Here is a 23,104-nt window from a genome sequence, read left to right as displayed (position 1 = left end):
TTTCAGGAAGAGCCGGCCCTGCTCTTGGCTGATTGTTTTTAAGCCAAAGACTAAGCCATCCATGGTCTCTGAGGCCAGGGCTGGGCTCCTCAGGCTGACATCTGGCCCCTTGCCCTGCCCGAGAAGGTCGGGCTGCATGGTGGTCCTCGAGGTGTGGGGCTTGGAGGAGGCAGAGCAGTGCCCACTGGTCGTAACACCCATCCTGATCACAGTTCACGAGATAAGTTCTGAGTCTTCTGGAATGAGAAAGACAGCACTGTGTCCTGCAACATTTTTCAAGTTGTATGTTGATTGACTTTTTAATCAGTGAAATTCTTCTAATGAAATCTGGCATAAATGCCCAATATATGAAATAGAAAAGCTGAGTCGCTCTGGGCAGGGGTGGGTGTGGTGGCTGCAGTGGGAGGCCTGGAGCCCTCCTCACCCTTTCCTTCCTGCTCCAGCAGCAGCCTGGCTGGTATGTCCGCCAAACATGGGGTCTCGGGGCGAGGACCACCCCTGTAATGGTATCGTGTCTCCGTGGCTTGGGGACTAACAAACCTGGGTTTGAATTCAGCTGCTGTCATTTGCAAGCTGCATGTCCTTGGGCAAGTTATTGATCTCAGTTTTGATTTCTTCTTTATTAAAATGGACATCATAATGCTGACCTTGTAGGTGGTAAGGATTTTAAAATGTTACTTTGATGCTTCCTTTATAGTGAAATTCCTTGGGCAAGATGGCTGTGTGTCATTTTATTGCTGCTTACCAGATTACCACAAACTCAATGGCTCGGAGCAACACAAGTGTATTATCTTGTTCTGCAGTTCAGAAGTCCTGGGGTTTCACTTGGCTGAAATCAAGGTGTCAGCAGGATTGTGTTCGTTCTGGAGGCTTTAGGGGAAATTTTATTTCCTTGTCTCTTCCAGCTTCAGAGGCCACCTGCGCCCAGTGGCTCATGGCCCTTTCCTCCGTCTTCAAAGCCAGCACCGAGGAGCTTGGTCTTTCTCTTGCTGCACTCTCTGGTTCTCTCTTCCAATACCGTCCTCCACTTTTAAGGATCCTTGTGGTTACATTGGGCCTTCCCGGTAATCCCGAATAATCTTCCCATCAGCACCCTTAATTCCATTTGCAGCCTTGAGTTACCTTGTCCATGTAACCTACCTATTCATAGGTGGCAGGGATTAGGAGGTAGACATTTTTGGGGACCCTGCCACAATGCCTTGTCTTCCTTTCCTTTTCTCTCCTGCTCTTGGGAACCCCTCCCAGCAGGCTTTCCTCCCCACCATTCCTCTAGAACTACTCTCCAGGTCACTTCTACCTTGTCAGGTGGTCAGCTCTGAACCCCATCTCAGTCTGCCTGTCATCAGTGTTTGACACAGTGGTCACCCCCGCCTTCTTCACTGGCTTCTAGGGTGCAACCCTCTCCTGGTCCTCTCACCACCTTACTGAGCGGCTTCTTCATCCCCTTTACTGTCTTGTCCTCAGTCGTCCCACCTTTGTTAGTTAGGATATAGGGCTCGTTTCCTGGACTTCTTTGATGAGTCAGCATTCCCTCCCAAGGTTTCAAATACCCTCTACAGTGATGTATTTTAAATGCTGTGTTAGATCTCTAGCCCCCATCTCTAAGCTCCAGACTCATAATCCATCTGCCCACTCTATGTCTCCCCTGGAAAGGTAGAAGATGCCATAACTTTAATATTCCCCCAACCAAAATCCCATGTCCCACCCGGTCCCCAGCCTCCTTCTTCATGCAAATGTGTCTCCATTTTTCTGGTTGTTCAGGACAAAATTCTTAGACACATGTATACAAAAGCTTCCTATCTGGTGTCCCCTTTGCAGACTTTCTGACATAACAAGCATACTGATCCTTTTATGATCCTGTGCACCCTTTGCCCAGACCTCCAGTGACTTTCTATTAAACACAGAATAAAAACCAAAGTCCTTGAAATGGTCCAGAAGACCCTGTAATGTCCTCTGCTGCCTGCTCACCTTCCCTCCCTGCCCCTCATTCCCACCTGCACTCACTGTCCTGCCACACTGGCCTACCTATGTCCCTCAGCCTGCCAGACACCTTCTAGCCTCAGGACCTTTGCACTTGCTCTTTCCTCCAGCTGAATCCTTTCTCCCTAGGTAGTCACATGGCTGGCTTGCTCATTTCCTTAAGTCTCTACCAACATGTCACCTTAGCCGAGTAAGGTTTAATGGACCATCCTGGGGTAAAATAGCACCTCTTACTCCAGGCATACCCTGCCCCCGGTTCCAGGAGCATCATTTCCCTCCTCCATCGAATTCACCACTTGACATTATTTGCTGCTTTATTTCATCCCTCTTGCCTCACTAGACTGTCTTGATTGTGTTTATTGTCTCTTCTCCCTTCTCAGGTGTTTGTCTTCTCTTCTGGAATGTGCTGCATCAGAGCAGGTCTTTGTTTTGTTCGATGCTCTTTCCCCGGTGCCTAGCATGGTGCCTGGGCAGGGAAGGGCTCATCACATGTTTGTGGGATGAGTGAATGAATGAATGGATGAAATACATGTGAGAGCCTCATTCAAGGCCTGGCACGCAGCCTCTCCCATATAATGGGTGTGATTATGAGTAATGCATTTATTAAATTGAAGTACTAGTTTCCCTGTCAGTTTGGTGTCATTCAGGGCACATGAGCCACCAAGATAGCACTTATGAATACATATATTATTGTGTATTATTTCTTGCTCTAAGGCAAATCTTAACATTTCAAAAAAAAAAGTTTTTATCTGATATTTCTTGAGCTCTTCCTCCAGGGCCCATGCTCCTAACCAGTGAGGCAGACCACTTCCCATGGTTGCGGAGAGGAGCTGAGTGACTCTCACAATTCCCTCTCCTCTTCTGAGGCAACTGCCCTGCTGTGTGTTTTCCATCTGGGTGGGATGAGGGAGGAGATGGCTCCAGGACGGGAGTGATTTGGGGAGAATATTTCTGTTCACTGGCTTGGGAGAGGAATAGGACAGGGTGGAGGAGGCTCACTGGCCCAGGACAGTGACTGATCTGTAGTTACGTCTAGTGTTTGGGTTCAAGTGAAGGGTTACAGGGGTTTTCATCCGTTCTTCCAAATGTCTCTTGAGCCTCTGTTGTGTGCTGGGTGCTTTAGTGGTTTAGGCCCTGCGGAGACAAGGTGGACATAGACTCTGCTTTTAAGAGCTCACAGGTAATATCAAGGGCTGGCAGGTAAAGTCATAATTATAACACAGCCACGTGCCATCATTGCTCCAAGAGCTTTGGGTACAGTGTCTCCTTTCATCCTCAAAGTCACCCTGTGAGGTTTGGGGCAACCGCCTCTATTTCACACGTAAAGGAACTGAGGCTTTGGGAGGTCAGGTACTTTGGGGGTCACAGCCAGTGGGTGCAGCTCCTCCTCACTGCTCCACGGAAGGGTGCGGGGTACAGAGCAGGCTCCTGGGCACAGGGTATCACCTCCTTGATCCCTGGATCAGGGTGGGGTGGTTTCTGGTGAATCTGGTCTCAGCTTGTGAATAAAGAAAGTGACCTGAGGTGCTGGAAGCCCCTCCAGGATTGGGCTTCATGGTGACAGGCTCACAGACACAGCTGAGCTAGACCAGCAGGCACTGCTGAGCCCAGCATGCAGACCATGGCTTGATCACCAGGCAGAGGTATCTAGGGTGCAGATCTGACACTCACAGCCTGCATTTGTCTCTTTAAAATGTAGAGGAATGAGAAGACAGCCCTTGCTCTAACTCCCTCCCCCTTTTCTCCTTCTTCCTGTAGCCGGGAGACCTGCTGTACTTCCCCAGGGGGACCATTCATCAGGCAGACACTCCCCCGGGGCTGGCGCACTCCACTCACGTGACCATCAGCACCTACCAGGGCAGGTGAGCGCCCCTCTCCCGGCCTTGTCCCCCTACAGCTCCTCCGGGCAGCCACGGTCAGGAGGCGGTGGTGGGGAGTTGGCCGCCTCTTTACTGCTTATCTAGCCCTGCGTTTTCAGGCATCCCCCGGTGACTTTGTATCCCTTCAGTGTCCTACCTGTGCCCTTGACCCGTCTGGGTATCGTCCTGGAACGTCACGAACCTGACTCTACAGAATGCTGGGACTTGCCCAAGTAAAGGCTCTCGGGGTTTGGGAAGACAGAACCTTAGCTGTGGGTGTGGCGGTGTGTTTGTGATGCCAGGCTGGGCTATAGTAGTCTTTCTCCTTAAAAAATTTTTTTATTGCAGTAAAATATTTATAACATAGAATATGCCACTTTAACCATTTCTAAGTGTCCATTTTGGTAACATTAATTACACACACAGTGTTGTACAACCATCACCACCATCTGCTTCCAGAACACTTTCATCACCCCAGACAGAAACTCTGTATCCATTGAAACCTCTGGGTCTCTTTTAAGGTTTCCATCTTTTATAGTTCATGAAATTAAAATCAGAAAGGAAGTCTGGAACAAGGAGTCCTAAAAGCACATGTGCTGAAAACAGTTCCAATTAAAACCATGTTCCAGTCGGGTGAGTGCCTGGTCACGTGACAGGACCTGGCTGCAGTGCCCTGGGAGTGATTTCCTGACAGCAGCCACCTTGCTGGTCCAGGTCCCATTAAAAGCTTAATTTACTCATCATGCAGGGGCTAGACCTTGTGCTGGTTGCTGGGATTGTAGGCACTGGACTGGAGGGGCTTTGAGAGAACTTACACTCTGGAAGTGGTGGGGAGGGTGTGCATAGTTACCAGACAGTGTGATATATTCCATCATAGGTGTGCGGAGGGGACCCTGGGAGCACAGAGCAATGCTCTTAGCTCAGCTGGGGCATCAGGGAAGGCTTCAGAAATGACACCTGAGCTGAGGGAGATTTATGAGGAAGTAGAGGTGGGTCAGAAGGGCAGAGCAGGGGAGGCCATTCCAGCCCAAGGGACAGCAAGTCCCCTCTGACTTCAGAGCTGGAGCTTGCAGAACAAGTGAGTAAGCCTTCCTCAGCCTCCTCATCTGGCTTTTCAGTGTGAAGTGAAGAGACTGGAGGAACCAGCTGGAGTTGGGCCTGAAGTTAGGCTCTCTTTGCCCACAGGTAGGAGCCGAAGCTTGTTTTAGGCTTCCTTTATGAAAAATGTCCGTGTCACCGTGGCTAGTTAGGTTCCTTGCATAACAAGGAGCAGAAGGTCTCTGAGTGACAGCTGAAGACAGGGGCGGTCGTAGGAGCGCGTCATAGCATGTGGGGAAGGGCAGCCGCAGGGAGGCTGGACCAGAAGTTGATTCTGGACCACACTGGCTCTGGGCCTTGGCAGCCACAGAGTTTGGCCCATGAATGCATCCTTGGGTGTCCTGCCATCACCGATACTCAGCTGTGCCCTCTTTCCCTCCTTCTCCGCCCTTTTCATTTCTCTTACTGCCACCAACTGGCTTTCTAGTAACTGGTTTTCCTTACTCAGTTTCTGTTTACTCACAACATTGGCTCATCACAAACTCTCATCAGTGCCTTCTCTGACCTCCCTTGACCTTGTTGAACCTGTTAGCTTGTGCTTCCCCTGGGTGCCTGACATGTTATTTCCCAGTCCCAGGAATGAGGATCTGGTAGGCTTTCCCTGCTCTCCCCACCCCCTGAAGTCAGTGGGGCTGGGGACCAGCTGTCTGAGTTACAGAGGATGCCCCAGGGCTGTGGGTGGGCACCAGGACCCGTGAGTCTAGGCTGGACACTGACCTGTGCCTTTGTCAGTGGGGCTGGCACTAGAATGGGACAGATGTAACTTGAGGACCGTTGCTCCCCAGAGATTTCCCCTGTGCTTTGGTCCTGGTACTCCTTAAGGCACAATGGACTTGGCCTCTCAGGGGTCATGTTGTTGGAACATTTGGTACCTGCTCTATGGGACAATGGCAGGTCGATTTGGCTGTTTTATTAAAGTGAACCCCTCAAGAGGTGTTATTCCCAAACTTTGGAAAGGCCCGAGATGCCTTCTAGAAAGAGCACAGAGCTCAGTTTAACTGTGCTTAAACCCCTCCATGAGCTACTGTTGTGTGACAGCTACCTGGGACCCCGCGAAGGACGAGCTCATTTCCTGCTGCTGGGAGGCCTGCGCGTGTCCTCCAGGTCGAAGTGCAATCAAAGGTGTGAGGTTGGGCGTAGTGTTAAATCGCACGGTGGTGAGACCACCAGGTAGGAGTGGACACCTTGGGGAAAGTGTCTCATGTGGCTTTCATCCTCTTGCCACTTTTCCAGGAGGGAAGCATAAAAGTGTTAATTTTGCTTACTGAGCGAGAAGCAAGAGTCACACTGTGAATTTCCATTTTGCATGTAGCTAACAATTTGAAATCTGCTGGTGACACAGAGGAAAATTTTGAACAGCTCAGAAATGTTGAGAGAGGGCAGCCGCACAGCGTGGGCTTCCCCTGCTGGCACACGGTTAGGATCGAGTTGAAACGCCCCGGAGAAGGCAGAGACAGCTGAACACTGACACTCATCCCGAGCTGTTACTTTGGGCCTCTGAATTCTGCCTTCTACCCCAGGAAAACCATTGCTAGAATTTAACAAGTTGCAAAATCAATTGTTTTGAAATCGTGGATGTTGGATATTTTACTGAGAAACAGTGCCCCTCTTTTTCATAAGGGACAAAGGAACATGTAGTGTTTTAACTGTTCAGACTGTCACACAGTCCGGGGAATCTTGCTGTTACCCTAAATGTATTGCTTTTGGATTTTTTGCACATAAATATTTTTTCAGGTCCTATAATGATTGAGTGTTAAAGTTTCCTGCAAAACTTTCCTCATAGGCACTGTGTTACAGTTGAAAACGTTAAAAAAAATAAATTGGTCTCTTGAACTTCCTATTTATGACAGTATGTAATTAATTTTCTGGTATCTTTACATTTGAGATAAATCCTGAATAAAGCCTAGCTTCCCACCTTTAACTTCTCATGTGACTGTCCGGAAATGGGGAGGGCAGGCAGCCTGTGATTGATGGAGGCCTTGAGTTTTCATGCTGAGTGACGTGAAATTACAGAATTCAAGGTGCCAGGGCAGGGGAGTTGGCTTGGTAGTTTGTAGCTCTGGGCTTTTAGTAGTCAGTGCTTTAGGCACATTTCTTACGCATTCCCTCTCTGTTTTCTTGGTGCGCTTTCCAGTTCATGGGGAGATTTCCTTTTGGACACCATTTCGGGGCTCGTGTTTGATACCGCGAAGGCCGACGTGGAGTTACGGGCCGGCATCCCTCGGCAGCTGCTCCTGGTGAGGAATGAAGGCAGGTGGGAAAGGAGGGGAAGCCACAGCCCAGGCCAGCTAGAGCAGTGCAGCCTCCTCGGGACCCCAGCATCCTTCTCCCCACGTGAGCCAAGCTAGCCTCCTCCCTTGCTGACCTGCCGGACTGGGTGGTGTGCAGAATGAATGGAGTGCCGCCCATCACGTGCTCCCCGAAGGACCAGGGGTGCTGTGCCGACAGCCCACTTCCTGTATTTCAGGGCGGCAGTAAAGGCAGCGGCAGGCACTATGGGGGTGCTGGCTGCATACGTGGTTGAACAAGTAACTAATGTGGCTGGGAGAACCATAGCTTCAGCAGTGATCACAAGTGAGGAGAGACCCACTGCAGAGCCTAGCCTTGCCATCTTCCTTGACTTTTCTGTCCATCCTGTTGTACCTTTGAAACAGCACGGTTAGGCTGGTTTGGAGAAGATGAGAGCATTAGTGCTGAGTTGAGCAAAGGGTGCTTTCACCGTCTGGAGCAGTCACCTTAGCGACTTCTTTTCCCAAAGGCAAAGCCGGGACTGCACCTATCTCCAGGGATCCCTCTTTCCAGGCACGCTGCTGAAAATTGACCTTTATTTTTACTCAAACAATAAGCAGCTTAAGATGAACAGTGGTTCTAAGGGTGTAGCGGGATGTTGTTTTTAAAGGAGTGATGCGATGTGCGCTGGGGGGGGGTTGCTGAGTGGACCACTCAGGAGATGTGGGGCCTGGGCAGTCCGGGCACTGGAGTCGGGGCCAGGACTCACTTCTGTTTCCAGCAGGTGGAAACCACAGCTATTGCAACAAGAAGATTAAGCGGCTTTCTGAGGATGCTTGCAGACCGGTTGGAGGGCACCGAAGAACTGCTTTCAGCCGACATGAAGAAGGATTTTGCCATGAACAGACTTCCGCCTTACTACGTGGGAGACGGAGCAGAGCTTTCAACACCAGGTGGAGCTGATTGTCTTCTTCGAGGTGGTTAGGGGCTAACATGGGGCATTTTGAGGCTTTCCTGGGTGGGCACCTCTTTAAGCTGATGGAGAGTATGCAGCATTTTGGAATTAACGTGGGCCTGTCTTTAGTGTGTTAAGGTTGGACAAGACATGCTGCTTGATGGGGAGTGAGAGCCTGTGATATTAGGTGAGAAATGTTGTGTATTTATGGCCCCTCCAGTATTCATCATCTTCAGGAAGTTTTAAGGATGTGAACATGGAAATAATCTTGTTGGAATTAACTCAGGGAGGGGATAAAATGTAGCGATCCTCAGGTGACCTGCCAGGAATGCCCATTTTCACAGATTCTCCCCAAGTCCCAGGTGACTTATTTTGTGACAAGTTGAGGCTACAGATGACATTGACAGACTTCTGTGTGGATCAGTGTCCTGGAGCAGAGGCCACCAACACCACAATCCTGTAGTCGGACACAGCTCAGCTTATTGATTTGTCATAACAGGGAAGACCACACACCACTGGGGACTGTGGGGGTATCTCAGTAAAAGGATGTTGGAAAGGATTTAGAGGACTTGGGTTTGAGTTAGGTGATTTTCAGGGAGGTTCAGGGACACAGGGCTTTGCTCTGGATTGGATGCTGTTGGGAAATGGGAGGGGTTCTGGGCTTGGGTCTCAGGTCAGGCTTCCGTGACAGCAGGGAGGAGGGGAGCGGGCTGAAGGGAGGGTTGGTAGAGGAGCAGCAGCACTCAGATCAACTAGGAGAGGGGCGAGTTCTGTCGCTTCTGTGGTTTGGATAGCGTTCTCGATTTTGTCTGAGTGTTGCACTGATGATGAAGTGGTCTTGATTTTGTCTTGATTGCTCAGTCGCAGAATTGCCTTGTTTAATGTCAGTGTTCTGTGCAGTGGCCTGTGTTTGTCGGGAGAACGTGGGGACACGGCCGTGGATGCCCAGCCGGCTCTCGGGCTGCTTCCCTCGTAGTCAGATAGAGGGAGACTTTCATTTTCACTGACTTTCATAAAAGCCTTATTCGTCACCAGTGGAGAACCACCAAGATACACGGTCTACCAGTCCCTTCTAACATGATTCTTTGGACATTTTTATTATAATCTCTGGGAGGAGTTTAAGTTTTGTTTTTGATAACATCTATTCAAAATATCACGTTTTCCCAGCATATGTTTTAATCTTCAGCAGAACAGTTTCCTGAGTGCCAGCTTATGGCCCAGGATGTTTGATCTCAGGTTCTCCTGTCTCAGCCCTCATAGTCTATAAAGTTGTGATCCCTCAACTCTTTCTGCAGCCAGATGACCCCGTAAGGCTAGTCTGTTTGCAGTGGCTGCTTTTTTCACTAAGTTAGATCCAATTTAGTTAAGAGCAGTGTTTTTCTGTGAGCTTTATTAGGTGGCTTTTGTGTGGCCTACATAGACTGAATAGTCTGCCATGGTCATGCAGCTAGTAATTGGTGGGGTGGTGCACCCTGAGCCCAGGAAGTCCTTTCATAGTCCATGTGTAGAGCAGGAAGGGGGAGAAGCCAGAGAAGTGAGTGTTCCGTGCAGAAGGCACGCTGGCCCTGTCTATGCTGTGATGGTGTGTGCTCCCGGGATACTAGTGACAGCTATTCAGTGAACTTCCCAATTTCTCTGGTTATTTATCTAACTGTGCATCTGTGTTCACTTTAAGAATGAGCTCCATTAAGGTATAAACTGTGCTTTTAGTATCGCTGTAAACTTGGGGGTAAGCAAACACTTGAGTTGGAGAGGGCGCCCCACGTGTGGCTTCAGCTGCAAATTGTTACTAAGTGTATTTTCTAAATAGTTGCCCCTGGGAACAAGCTTGAGCCTGCTGGTTCCCTCTTTTGAAGGCAGGTTTCTCTCTCTGTGGCTTTCCTAGGTGGACAGTTACCAAGGTTGGACAGCACAGTGAGACTGCAGTTTAGAGACCACGTTGTCCTCACTGTAGGACCGGATCCGGATCCATCTGTGAGTGTGCAGAGGGGAAGCGGGTTCCTCCCTTCTCAGGGCATTTCCATCACAGGCCCCAGGTTATCAGACTAACAGCACCCCTGCCCTCCTCCTTTGGGAGCCCATCTTCTCACAGCTTACCGCCGTCACTAGATCAGATTATTGCTCTTCTGGTTCCAAAGTTTCCTGCCTTTTGGGCATTTGAGGACTTGTCGTCACCCTCACAGAACCCTCCTCCTCCTTTCCCCTCATTAGTCTGGCCTCTGCCTCCTTTCGGGCCAGGTCGCCTTTGCTTAGACGGCTGCAGACCCCGTTCATGCGTCTCCCTCTCCCGGCCCTTCTCCTGTCTTGTATACAGTGCAGAGCTGTCTTTACATATGGTTTTGTTGATGTTTCTTCTAAAAAAAAATCTCTAATCTATAGATCGTATCGAGGGGAATCTACATTCTCTAACCTACCCACCTAGCACGGCAGTTCCTAAAGCTGGCTGAATATAGTCAACTGGAAAATTTTTAGAAATTCTAAATTCCTGGGCTTCATCTGGTCTATAATGTACACACAAAACCTCCCACCTCCCCATTAAACTGATAACCAGTCAATTTGAGGCATTCTATGTCAGGCCAAGGTGTTTGATCCTCGTCTGAGAGGTGACAAGGAATGACTGAAGGTTCTGGAAGAGACAATAAACTGCACGGTGTAGGGCAGATGGAGAGGGAGGGGAAGTGGAGACCATTCCGAGGCTACTATAAAGAAATGGGAGTTTTTATAGATCCCACAGCTGCTGTTTCTCAGGAAGTAATATTTACTCCATGGTGTTCATAAGTTATCAGTTTATGTATACCTGGGAGTGTCAGGTTTTTCTGATGCAAAAAGAGTGCAGGTATGATTAAAGGAAGAGTATTTCATTAGAAAGCTGATATATAAATGGTTACTTTTTCATTAAATCAACTTTCTGAAGATGCTCTGCTCTCTTAAAAAAAATGACTTAAGAGTGCTTATTTGCTACCTACAAATAGTAATCTGTGATGACGATAATGAAGTAATGTATATATCATATATTGTGTGTGAGCATATATATATCCTTATATAAGTAACTTTTTGCCAAAAGGATTCTTTAGCATTTAATAAATTTCCCTTGAGCACTGAAACTTTTTTCCTTGGTGTTGACCTATATTATTGGAAAACCCTCCTGGTATCCAAGTGATCATATTTTGGTGTTGACACTTTTTTTTTTTTTTTTAAGGATGAAACTAGAGAAAAGGTCATTTACATCTATCATTCCTTAAAGAATAAAAGAGAGACACACATGATGGGAAGTGAGGAAACAGAGGTTTGTTCCAACCTAAAATGAATGTCTTTCCTGTGATTGGGTGGTGGCTGGGAAGAATCTGTTACCTTTGATTTATGGGTAATGTGCAGTGTGGACTTAACGTTTCACAGATGACCAGCCCTTGCACGGGGATGAGTCAGTCAGCCGTTTCTGGGATGTACATCCTCATATCCCAGCTTTTAAAGATACTGGCTGAGACCTGTAGCCTTGTAGGGAAAGTGCAGTGTGACAAATGTGAAGTTCAAGTGCCTGACGTTTCTCACTGTATAAATTAGCGTGCCTTCCATGAAGTCTGAGTTTTCATATGGGAATTGGCAACTTTTATAAGTTATCTAATTACACTTTTTGTAAATAGCTTATCTGTAACAAGGTTCATCCTTGTGAAAGGCATCAAAATGATGCTGTATTGAGAATTGTAGAAAATGCCACTTGAGTGACTAAAATAGAACCTTATTGGACTAAATGGTTTATCTCTTTTCAGTCTCATGGACTTCGCTTTCCTTTATCGCACTTGGATGCACTGAAGCAAATTTGGAGCAGTTCAGCTGTTTCTGTCAAGGACCTGAAACTTACTACGGATGAGGAAAAGCACAGCCTGGTAGTGTCCCTCTGGACAGAATGTTTAATCCAAGTAGTCTAGTGCCTTCACTTAGTCTTAAATATGTCTATAGCTACTTGATTTTAAGATATTTATATAGACACGTGATTCTACAGATATGTGGGCTTTGAGCCAAGGATGAGATGAATGTAATGTTCCTCACCCGTGTGTCTCACACCTGCGTACCTTATAACACGAGACCTGCCCGATACAGGGGGTCAGTTGGCCATAAGTATTAACAGAGGCACATGGAAGAAAGAATACCAGATTACTTACTAAATGCCCCAGAAAGTGACAAAACCACACTTTCTGACAAGTTTATTTAATCCAGTGTGGTAGAAAAGGCACAGCTCTAATAAGTGTTTCATTTAAAATTAAATGTTACCTGGCTTTGTTCTTTGGAATAAACAGCTTCTTTAAAGAGCCTCACTGGCTCTGGAAAAATTTTAAACAATTAACATGAAGAAAAAGAAAATTTAACTTGGTTTTTTACAATGAAAATATACATACCTTCATGTATACACAAGCCCCCCTCCCCATTAAAATAAAGTTACTCCTATAACATAAATTTCATTAAATAATACTGCCTTACTAGTAAGAGGCCATCGCAGCTATGGGCATAAAGGGGTTTTTACAGATGTTGCTTGAAAGGTGACAAAAGAGCCTGAGATTGAAGGAAAAAAAAAGAAGCCCCAATAATATTTACATGGAAAGACCAAGTCTCTATAAAAAATACTCAAACTAGTGGGTCTTGAGTTAAAACAGCTCACTGTTATTTTATATTCTAAAGTGCATATAGGTTGATACTTTTTAAAAAATATCACTGGAGAATTTAATCTTTCTATATAAAAATAGGGCAGATGTTTTTCTGCTTTCTGGCAAAAGTTGGGGATGAAGGAAACTGTTGTCTCAATTTACGTTTAAAACCAACTGAGGAGGGCAAGGTGCTTGTGGATTGCATGGTGACTGGTGGTAACGATTACTTGTAACCAAGTCAAAGACGATGTCCTACCTGATTTTGCTTGAATGAAAGCTATTCCAAACGGGAGTAAAAAACAGTTTGTCATTTTGTAAAGTAAAATGGTATATAAGTCAAGCTCAAATACCGCTTGGTTTTGAATGTTTGAAATTTTCTTTTACTTCAGGCGAAGAAAAATTTGATCTTTTACGTGGGTGACAGAGTCTTTATACCGTGAGGGCAGATCAGGGAGGTCTCTGCTCAGGGACAGGTAAGCCTTGGTTAGAGTCTTGTCACCCAGAAGGGTGTCTTTGTTAATACTGAGAGTGCCAGGATGGCTGCATATTATTTGTGCTTTTTTAGTTTGAAGGACTGAGCAAAGAGCAGCCACAGAAAACACTCCAGTAGTTGAGCCATTTTCCTTACAAAGCTGAGGCCCCTCCCTGGGGGCAGTGACAAGTGTGAATACTTACAGTGCTTCAGTTATAAAAAGCCTCAGTAGAGAACCTTGACTATTTATCTAATACAGCAGCTTAATAGGAAGGTTTATTAAATATGTTTTCAGATATTGCTAAAAAAGTATTCACCTTTTTAAAAGTCTGACTTGACCTATAGGACCCTGCTTCCCTGTGCCTGGCGCTCATACACGCGTCTGCTAGGGGGTTAACAGCTAACACAGGATGACAGCATCACCAGCGTCTGACAACAGTCAGGACTAGGATTCCTGTTCGGTGGAGAGGAGAGGAAACAGACCTCAGGAAACTTGCTCACCAAAGCTGGAGATCAGGTGGGAATACAATCTCCCAGAAATCAGAACACGCTCTTCAGAGGAACATGGAATGACTGGCAAGAATATTTTGAGCTTTTCTATGGTTAAGAGCCACAGTCTTGTAGTTGGGGAAGAAGTTCGCTCAGTGATCCAGGAGTGTGAGGGTGAGCAGCTTCCTTTCCACGGGACGTGGTCCCTGCTCCCTGTGCTGACTCTCAGGGAGGCTGCAGGGTCTCTCACAATATTTCAATGTCCCACTTCTGTGTTTCTTCTCCCTCCAGGGGCTGATTTACAATTACATGAGTTTTGTCGTAATAATTTCCTCCTAAAATAGAAATTCCAAAAGGAAAGATCGTTTGTTCACACAGGTGCATAACAATTTCAGTTTTCACGAGCTTTTGTTTACGTCATTTGTAAAGCAGAATCTGAGGTTAAACAGGCGTAGCTCTTCTTTACCTCAAATCGTACCTTATGACTCAGACTGAAAAACTAAGAGCTGTAATAGATGCTTGCATAACCCGTGTTCCTAACAATGGGCTTCTAAGAACATGGTGCTCTGACAGCACCCTGGCTCCAAGTCAGGTACTGGGTTTTTGTTTCTACACCAAAGGTGGCTATGACTAACCCAATTAGAGCAACAGCACTGAGTAATATTGGCCCTGACCTTGCTGAATTCAAAAACAAGTTTAAATGATACCTACCATGAATTTTAATTGAGGGCTTTTAAGGACTACACAATTCACAATAGAAAGTCAGAGGTGTTTCTTTAAGAAAAAGATGACATCTTATGGTTGATGATGCTTCAAACTTAGAATTGTTCTCAGAGATCATATAGTGATTGACAGCTTTACAACTGTACTGATGAACAAAGCCTGAGGCTTTTTCTGCTTGATCCGTATATAGCGCTAATTGTTTTGTTTGTTAAAATGGCATATCTCAACTTTTTCAAGCATAATTTAAAATGACTTAATATTTCTCTTATACACAAGGACTTCTTTTACTGAGGAGGGGGTTTGGAATGTAAAATGAATATTCAAGGACACAGAACACTGGGTTTCAGCACAGGCCCACCTTTAACGTCAAGGACAAGTTGATCACTGAGGTAGGAGCTGATGGTTCCATTTTTGTTCAGTCTCCACTTCTGCCTCAACTGCCCGTGTTCAGTCCATAGGGCGACTTTAGCTCCAGGTGTGTCCCGACCACCGATCACATCAAGACATGTATTATTGGCCTAAAAGGGTCAAGAAATAAATGGGCAGAACTGTGTTGTTTGCTACAATCAGTTGGATTGGGTCCCTCTTCTTTCATGTGAACAAATCAGACATTCCATGTCTGTCTTATCTTAAAAAAGTATACAGCATAATTATAATCTCAGTCAACTTTTTGAGTCTTTATGGCTGAAGGGAGATGGTATGGAATTAATCTATAGAACTAGAGGTACTTGTTTTTAAAAGGACATCTGGATCTGACAACAGATGGTCAAGAAAAGTTTTGTTGAATTAGAATTAAATGTTGAGTCCCTGTTAGCTTATATGTATATGGTCGAGCCTGTTTTCCTGACAAAAACATCAGGTGATGTGCTAGATACTCAGACAATATCTACTTTTTTCTCATGCTTCAACAAAAATGAAAAGCACTTAAAAGAAGTAATTTACTGGTGATACAGTAAAACTGGTGTTCCATTCCCCACAGCATCAAAACTCAGTGGAAGGGTTGCACAAAAACAGACCTAAATTTTATTTTCTAAGCTTTCTTCAGAAACAGCAGCTTGCTGCTTCTATCACTGTATATTTTGACAATGAGAAGGCCTTACCATATCTGGAATCACAAAGACGGCCGATTTTATGGGCCACAGAGTGTGAGGAATGTCTCACAGAAGCACAGTGTCCAACTGGGTAGTGTCTTTTCTGATTGGTTTAAAAAAATCATTGAGGAATATCCACAGTATATTATAATCTTGCTTTGTACTTTAAAATGGAGAAACTTTTGATGTAGAAAATCTGGTTTCTGAGTCCATTTCACTTAAATGCTTCAGTAACATGTGTCAGTGTTATAATTATGCAACAGACTGTTTACAGGAAGTCGCGTTACCTTATGATGCCTTTTGATTAGGCAAGATTCTGGTTTCCAACAGAAAAAAATCCAAAGACCACAGAGTGGGGAACAGCGTCTGTGGGGCTGGTTACCTTGGATTTAAAGAGTCCTCGGCAGTAGTGCCAGATCTGAGTGTTCTTCCCACTGTATGGAGACAAGCACACAGAGGTCGCCCGTGTGTCAGCCACGTTCCCGGTGACGGTCAGGTACTCATCCTGGGCTCGGTTCTTTATCCTAATGTACACTGCAGGCTGTGGCGGGAGAAACAGAGCCATTTAGGAAAAAAAAACCTTTGAATCTGGAAGTCAGTCCTTCCAAAGGAAAGCTTGGAAGGGAAGTGAGAGGTGATGGAATTTAGCTGATTTATCAGTTTCACCCTTTAAGGAAATATGTCTAAATTAATATTTTCTATGGACAAAGCCTTAGCCCACTGAGCACACAGCTTAAATTGAACAATCTCTAGTGTATTTTTCTGAAGTATGCTGTTTTGGAAGCGTAAAAGGTGGTCATTTCATTCACTAGGACTCCATTATGGGCAAGGCAGTGGTGCAGAATTAGGGACTTGACGTGTCTTGTTTGGGATGCTGGGCTGGGAGCGGCAGGGGAGTAGGAATAAGGGCAAGGTGCTACCTACCTGTGTCTAACAACAACTCAGTAGAGACAGGACAATAATCAGACATACTGGCTTGAGCTGCGATTAAGTGCCAACTGACCGCTGTGGGTGGTGCTAAAAAACCCAGACGCTGAGGGCCCATGTAGCTCTGGTAATCTCTCTCTGTTTACATTTAGACTTTGTTGACTTTTATACTTCAAGGGAAGAACTCGGTCACAAGGGACTTCATCTCCTGGGCTTGGAATATATACAGGAAGTTTTCAAATAAAATGTTAAATCTAGGACTTGCCTCTAAGGATGAGTTATTATTTATTGAGATTTAGTGCATACTAAGCAGTGTGTTAAATGCTTTCTGGGCCACTGTGTCATCTATCAGAATTAGTGACCAGAACCACCCTTTAAGAAAGTACAATTATGACCCGCATTTTATAAATAAGGTTAACACAGATATGTAAAAGCCAGGTCTGTCTGCACCAAAACCCTCCCTCTTCACCCTGTTGCTCTAAGGCCAGTGCAGAAACATACTAGTTACTCTTAGACACAGGGTATAAGAGACTGGTTCCAAAGGTGGCAGTGACGACGGGGACACAGCACATGACTGAAGCTGCACAGAACCAGGACTTGGACTCCTGGCTTAATGTAATAAAATACAGGATGCCCAACATCCCTGCCTTGGGTCAGGTGTTAGCATCCTGACTGAAACCTCGCTAAACAGTAATAACACGTAGCCTGTTATTTAATGAGGGAGCACTGTCACTCGGGGAGACCTAAGTGCCAGGGACCTGCAACAAGGTATCAGGGTGAGGCTGCCTGTGAATATTCTGTTTTGAAACTTACGATGGATAGACACGAGGCCAGCTGAATTTTGGTAAACTGCTGTCATGTTTAGGCTTCCTAAGGAAATAAACGTTCTGACCACTTAAGTGAATGAAAGGACACTTTTTTTTAAATCTGGTAACTTAAAGCAGGTGAAAGAGGCCTCTCGTAGGCAAAATGTTTTACATGTTTCACACCACTACTTCCACATGCATAAGGCAACAGTAAGGACTTAATGTCTCTAATTCGTAAGTCTGTAAATCACATACTCCTTTAAGTCTCCCACTGCAATTATTCTTGAGGCTTCAGGACATCCTTTACTACAGTGTCCTTACCTTGTACACGCAAGGAAACAGGTGTGACCTTCACAGAGGACAGCGTTCCAATTATGTTAGGACCAAACATCACAGTTTTAATCAATTAACTCAAGCAAGGTACTAATTACCCTTATTACACACTTGTAGTCTGACTCCTCTGTAATTATACATTCAAACACTGATACGCATTACAAGTGCCTTAGTGACTTCCTAATTCCCAGCCTCAGAGAGGATCACGTGTTAATTACTCCTGAATTTCTAAACAAGAAATATGAACTAAAGCAGTGCCAACAGCCTTACCAACGAGGAAATATGACTCATAATACTGTTTTAGAAACCCAGAATCCCTTTGCTGGGTTTCAGAGCTGTGGCCGAAATAAACAAAGGGAGAATAATCTATTAGAAAATTTTGAAATTAAATGATTCCTATTCTGGTTAAACATTTAAAGTACAATGTAAGGAGAGTAACAGACATGCTGGCAATGGTCAAAAAACGTCTATGGAAAAGGAGAGGCTACTGTTCTAAATCTCCTTTATCTCAGGACCCAGGACAATAGGCAGAGACATCCTTACCAGCAAGGAACCCCCTTTCAAAAGTGAGGTAAATATTCTCAGCCTCCAACTTGGTTTCTAAAGTTTCTAACAACATGGGATTAAGCATTATTAAATAGTTGGTAAAAGTTAAACTGAAATCCCACTTTGGCCCTGATTTTCACCCCCAAGGCTTTTGGGGTGGAGTGTTACCCATCCTCCCATGTGACACGAGTGAGGGATGAGCAAGATATGCAGGTCAGGGGAGGCTGTACCACACTCTCCGCCAGAAAAGTGCACTGAAGTCTGGTATCCCTCAGATGAGCATCTCTGGTTTTCAAGGGACATCATGAATAATCTTTCAAAATAAATGTGTTACTGTGGTAACACCACAGCCAGATGCTGTGCCAGGCTCTTTAATCCTCACAGTGATACTGAGAGGTAAGCGATGTGATCATGGTTTCACCAGTGAGGATCTGAAGTGCCAAGAAATGAAGAGACTACCTGACTGACTGACTACTGCTTCACTTCTGAGGGGCAGAGCTAGGGTTTGAACCAACAGAACCAGAGCGGGGGAGGTGAGCATAGTGTGCACACATGCACATGTCTCTGTGTGAGAGAGACAGAGAGAGGGAGGGAGAGAAGGGGGCAGCAAGACCAATTAGGGTAATTTCTTTTACTGGCTACCGTGTATTTGCCACTTCATGCGTCACATCTAGCCTCAGAGCCTCAGCATTTATAACCACTATGCTACCCTCAGCTCAGGGCCTGAGCTATATGGTGCCACCCTGTAAATGTTTGTCTTACAAATGTTTGTCTTATTTTGCAGGAAAGTAGGGTGTGGTTGTTTAAGAACACAGATTTTAGAGCATTTAAGATGTGGGTTCAAATCCTTGTTCTGACACTTGGATGACTTGCCAATTTGCTTTCTCTCTCTCAGCCTTATTTTTCCTTCCAGAAAATGGGAATACAGTTGACCTCTGAACAACGTGGAGGTTGGGGCATCAATCATGCAGTTGAAAATCTGAGTATAACTTACAGTTGTACCCCGTATTCTCAGTTCTGCATGTGCGGATTCAGCCAACCCAGGCAGATCGTTTTTGTAGTGCTGTAGTATTTACTGGAAAAATCTGCACATAAATGGACCCGCGCAGTTCAAACCCATGTTGTTCAAGGGTCAACAGTAATAACTCCCACCTTAAAGGACTATTGTTGGAATCAAGTGAGAAAGCATTTCTAAAGGGATGAGATAAGTCCAAATGGCACATCCATGGGCCATGGCGCCCCAGCAGCCTAGCCTGGGTTCCCACCCTCCACGGAACCTCCTATCAAACTTCCTTCCTCAAAATCAGGCACTGCCTGTGGCTTTTAGATGACCATACACTGTTTTGCATTTTATATTACTGCTCTGAGCTACGTGTGTTTTACCCAACAAAAATGTAAGCTCCGATAAGGCAGAAACCATGTCTAGCCTTACATATCGTCCATAATTTGTTGCATAATGTCAGACATTCATTTACCCACTTACACATTCATTCCTTCATGAGACAAATAGGCCCTCAGTTCCCACAATGTGCCAGACGTGGTGACGGGCACCAGGTGCAGAGCAGTGAGCACACGTGCACAGTCCATGCCTCGCAGCAGAGGGAGAAAGCGCCCAGCCCAACAACTACTGCTTACCGGCCGCACGCAGTATCTTGTAGAAAAGGAACCTGGTCTTTAGGGATCTGATTTCCACTGGGAGAGGGTGAAAGACGCATCCTGGAGGACCCGACACTTGAGCTGGACTTAGAGGAGTGAGAACTGGCCAAAGAATGAGGGACAAAACTTGCAGACAGAGGGCACGGCCTGTGCTAGCATGGGAAAGCACCCTGTGTCGATGCAGGTGACAGAGACGGTGAGAGACGAGGCTGGAGGGGCCGGGGGAGCCAGATCACAGAGGCCACGTTGCAGAGATTAGACTGCACCCCACGTGCAGTGGGAAGCTTTTGAATAGAAGACTGACAAGCAGTAGGTGTGCAATAAATATCCCGTTAATTAGATGCCAGGATCCTTCCTGAGTATTATGTAAGTGGAGGGGAGAAGTCAGATACTTAGGAAGTAAAACTTAGTGCACTCTCAGAGCTCATTTTTGTTTCTGCTGCTTGCCACAGAGCTTAAGACACTTATTTTTCCAAGAAAAGACAACAAGTTCAATACGACTTTGGACTCAAAGCTAAAACCCTATGCTGACCTTAGGTACAATTTTATAAAGATCCTCATCCTAATCCGATCCCCCTGGAACATAAATGGCAAGCTGAATTAAACAGTCCATGGTTCAGATGCTGTGGTTTGTGACATTTCTACTAGGAAATCAAGTTATTTGGGGACTTCTGTTTCTTTTCTCCTTACCTGCTTCATAGGACGGAGAGAGCCGATTGTTTTCCATCCACTGAACGCTGTCCAGTTTGGGATCTCGTTAGGCTTGAGTAGGATTTGTCTTCCTAGGAAATTGGGTCCTTCATAAGCTATCCACCTATATGAGAACAAGAAGAAATGGGATGCTTAAAACAGAAAGCAATTTCTAATCAAAAAATACCTGCTACTATACCATATAGGGCTCATTCTGTAAAACTTCTAAGTTTGTAGATTCTTCTTTTAGGAAAAACAATGTTTTAAGAGTGTATTTTAAGGGAAAATGCAGGAAAAAGCAGGGAGGACTAGGAGAAAGCCCACTGGGCCAGGGCGCCGAAGATTTAGATTCCAGTCAGGGTTCTGGTTTCCTTACTTCCAAAACAAGGTTCCCTCCAGCTCTACAATCCCATGTTCCTTTGATAATGCCAAGTTTTTTCCATAATGTAACATTCAAGGGTAGACTGTAACCCCTCCCCATCACCCAGGTAAGAGACACCAGCTTCCTGTCCCACTCTCAGGCTCATCGTCCCTCATCCTCAGCAGCTTCTCTGGGTGGCTCCAGCCACCTCTCCAGGCACACCTCCTTCCACAACTTCTCCAGGAGAGGACTAATTAAAATTATCTATAGAGATCCTGTCTGAACTCTTCCTTTAAGGTCTCCAAAGCAACTTGTTCTCAGTACCCTGGGGACCTTCACTGTGCACCAAGTCGGAAAATGTATAAAAGTGTGCAGGCCCTGGAGGTGAGTATCCGGAGCCCTACTCAGTGGCACACAGTCAGCCTGTTGCTTTCCAGGCTGGCCTTGGCTGCTCTTATACCACAACAGTATGTGGAACAGTTGTGACAGAGGCAGGACGGCCAACAGACTGAAAAGACCATCTGGCCTTTTCTTGAAAAAGTTTGCCGAGCCCAGCCCAAGGTGGTTATCAAGCTGGACAGCTAAGGAGAATCTGGTGGGGCTGCCAGGAGGCTCTGAAATTCTCAGCAGGACTCCAGGTCACCCGCAAGAGGTGCTTTTGGAAAGTATGTATGGAAGATGAGGCAGCTGCCTTGCTTGGTTCAGACAAAGTGCCCTGCTCCCCACAGCCGAGTTCAGGCCTGGCCAGATTACAGATGAATGAGCGAGAGAGACAACCTCCCCTCTGCCCCTTCTTGCCGACACAATCTAAACCACCAGACTGGTGCAGGGTTAGGACAGCGGGACCATGGAGAGACTGACTCACCTCTCCAGCTTATAGGCAGGTGAGTCTCAGTTATAAAAACCTAAGCAAGATGTGAATTCCACAGCTGCAAAGCGTTAAAGCTTGGCCCCCATCACCACCAAAGATCAGAGAGATGGGAAAACATGGTGATTAAACAGAACAAAACAAAACTTGTCACTGAGGGTAGCTGGCTGTGCACTAGGGGGTGTTCTGTGAGCCATCTGTAGCCTAGAAGGATCCTCAGACAGCCTTCACCATTTCCTCACTCCACGCAGCAGTTCTCTTGCAGAGAATCCAGAACAGTGAGTGAAGGTGAGCTCAAGAGAAGAAATATGATGTTAAGATAAAATGGCACCAGATTTCTATGTACAAAGTGAAATTAGCCTGTGAGAAATTTCCAAAAGTGAATCAATAATCATCAGTTGCACTTCAAAATGTGGGGGAAAAAAAAAAAAGAAATGTACAAAAATGCTATGAAAGTCCTGTACCACAGGGATGTAGAATTCAGTTCAGACTTCATTCAGTGGTAAATAATATACTGGGATACAATATATGGGTTATGAGGCTTAGAGAGCAAATCAATTTATGTTTAATAAACATCAAACCAGGTGAAATGCTTTGCAGAAGGAAATTTAAACTGCTGTACATGTGAATGATACAGAAACCACTTATAGTAAATTTTCAAATCAATTCACAATCTCAGCTTTCTCTTTCATTATCCCCAAATATTTAAAACAAGCAGTCGATTATCAAACAGTTTGAAAGTCTTAAGACATGAAAACAGGCATCTGTATTAATCACTGAGAGCTATGTGTGTTCTTTCAGTCAACTTTTGGTACCAAAACACCAAAGATGCAGGCTGACAGTCCCTCTCAGAAACGGCCTCGGCGGGGTAGGCATAGCTCAGCAGTAGAGCATGTGCTTAGCATGCAGAAGGTCCTGGGTTCAGTACTTATAATAAAACAAAACAAAAAAATGGCTTGAGAGGCAGATTTTCTAGGAAGCATTGGCGCTTCAACTCAGTGCCCCTCACTTGCAGGCTGCTTATCATTTTTGTTTTCAATAAATATGCAAGTTCATAACGAATTTATGTATCCATCATATTTCATTTCATTTCTTAGAGTCATCTCCCCAGACTGCAAAAGTGCAGGCCCCACAGGACCTGGATCCACCCTGACCAACAATCTGCATGAACAGCAACCTTGGCGGGCGGGCTGGCTCAGCCAGGACTCCAAGTGTGAGCGTAAGCGCTCTGGAGCCAGCAGCCCAAGAGTAAAGGAGATGGCAGAACAAAACACAAAACCCTGTTAGTCCTACAGACAGTCACGTGTCTGAAGCAGGCAATGGTCTCAACTGGCCAAAGTTGCCAGTTTAATGAGGTTTCTCCTGAAAGGAAGGTGGGCGC

General features: G+C 45.7%; 2 protein-coding genes across 11 annotated transcripts in view; one reads left to right on the top strand and one right to left on the bottom strand.

Moving 5' to 3' along the window:
- The window catches only part of RIOX2 (ribosomal oxygenase 2), a 29,500-nt gene extending 12,780 nt beyond the window's left edge, over nt 1–16,720 (top strand). For 4 of the 9 annotated variants that reach the window (XM_074361674.1, XM_074361679.1, XM_074361684.1 and 1 more), the window contains exons 5-11: nt 3,739–3,842; nt 7,072–7,174; nt 7,948–8,119; nt 10,007–10,095; nt 11,321–11,407; nt 11,889–12,005; nt 13,151–16,720. In XM_074361674.1, coding sequence (XP_074217775.1) covers nt 3,739–3,842; nt 7,072–7,174; nt 7,948–8,119; nt 10,007–10,095; nt 11,321–11,407; nt 11,889–12,005; nt 13,151–13,201 — 723 coding nt within the window. In that variant the 3' untranslated portion in view covers nt 13,202–16,720. Of the gene's footprint in view, nt 1–3,738; nt 3,843–7,071; nt 7,175–7,947; nt 8,120–10,006; nt 10,096–11,320; nt 11,408–11,888 lie in introns of all 9 variants that reach the window. The other 5 variants (XM_074361696.1, XR_012506388.1, XM_074361702.1 and 2 more) reach the window with 5 other exon arrangements.
- Nucleotides 12,309–23,104, bottom strand: part of CRYBG3 (crystallin beta-gamma domain containing 3) — a 103,459-nt gene continuing 92,663 nt past the window's right edge. For both annotated transcript variants that reach the window (XM_074361659.1, XM_074361667.1), the window contains 4 exons: nt 20,495–20,618; nt 15,919–16,077; nt 14,804–14,963; nt 12,309–14,057 (listed from right to left, as the gene is read on the bottom strand). In XM_074361659.1, the coding sequence (XP_074217760.1) occupies nt 13,969–14,057; nt 14,804–14,963; nt 15,919–16,077; nt 20,495–20,618 (532 nt within the window). In that variant the 3' untranslated portion in view covers nt 12,309–13,968. The remainder of the gene's footprint in view (nt 14,058–14,803; nt 14,964–15,918; nt 16,078–20,494; nt 20,619–23,104) is intronic.

The sequence above is a fragment of the Camelus bactrianus genome, chromosome 1, assembly GCF_048773025.1.
Source record: "Camelus bactrianus isolate YW-2024 breed Bactrian camel chromosome 1, ASM4877302v1, whole genome shotgun sequence".
NCBI lineage: Eukaryota > Metazoa > Chordata > Mammalia > Artiodactyla > Camelidae > Camelus > Camelus bactrianus.
Note: the sequence above shows the minus strand (reverse complement) of the source record. Positions and strands in the feature narration are given on the sequence as shown.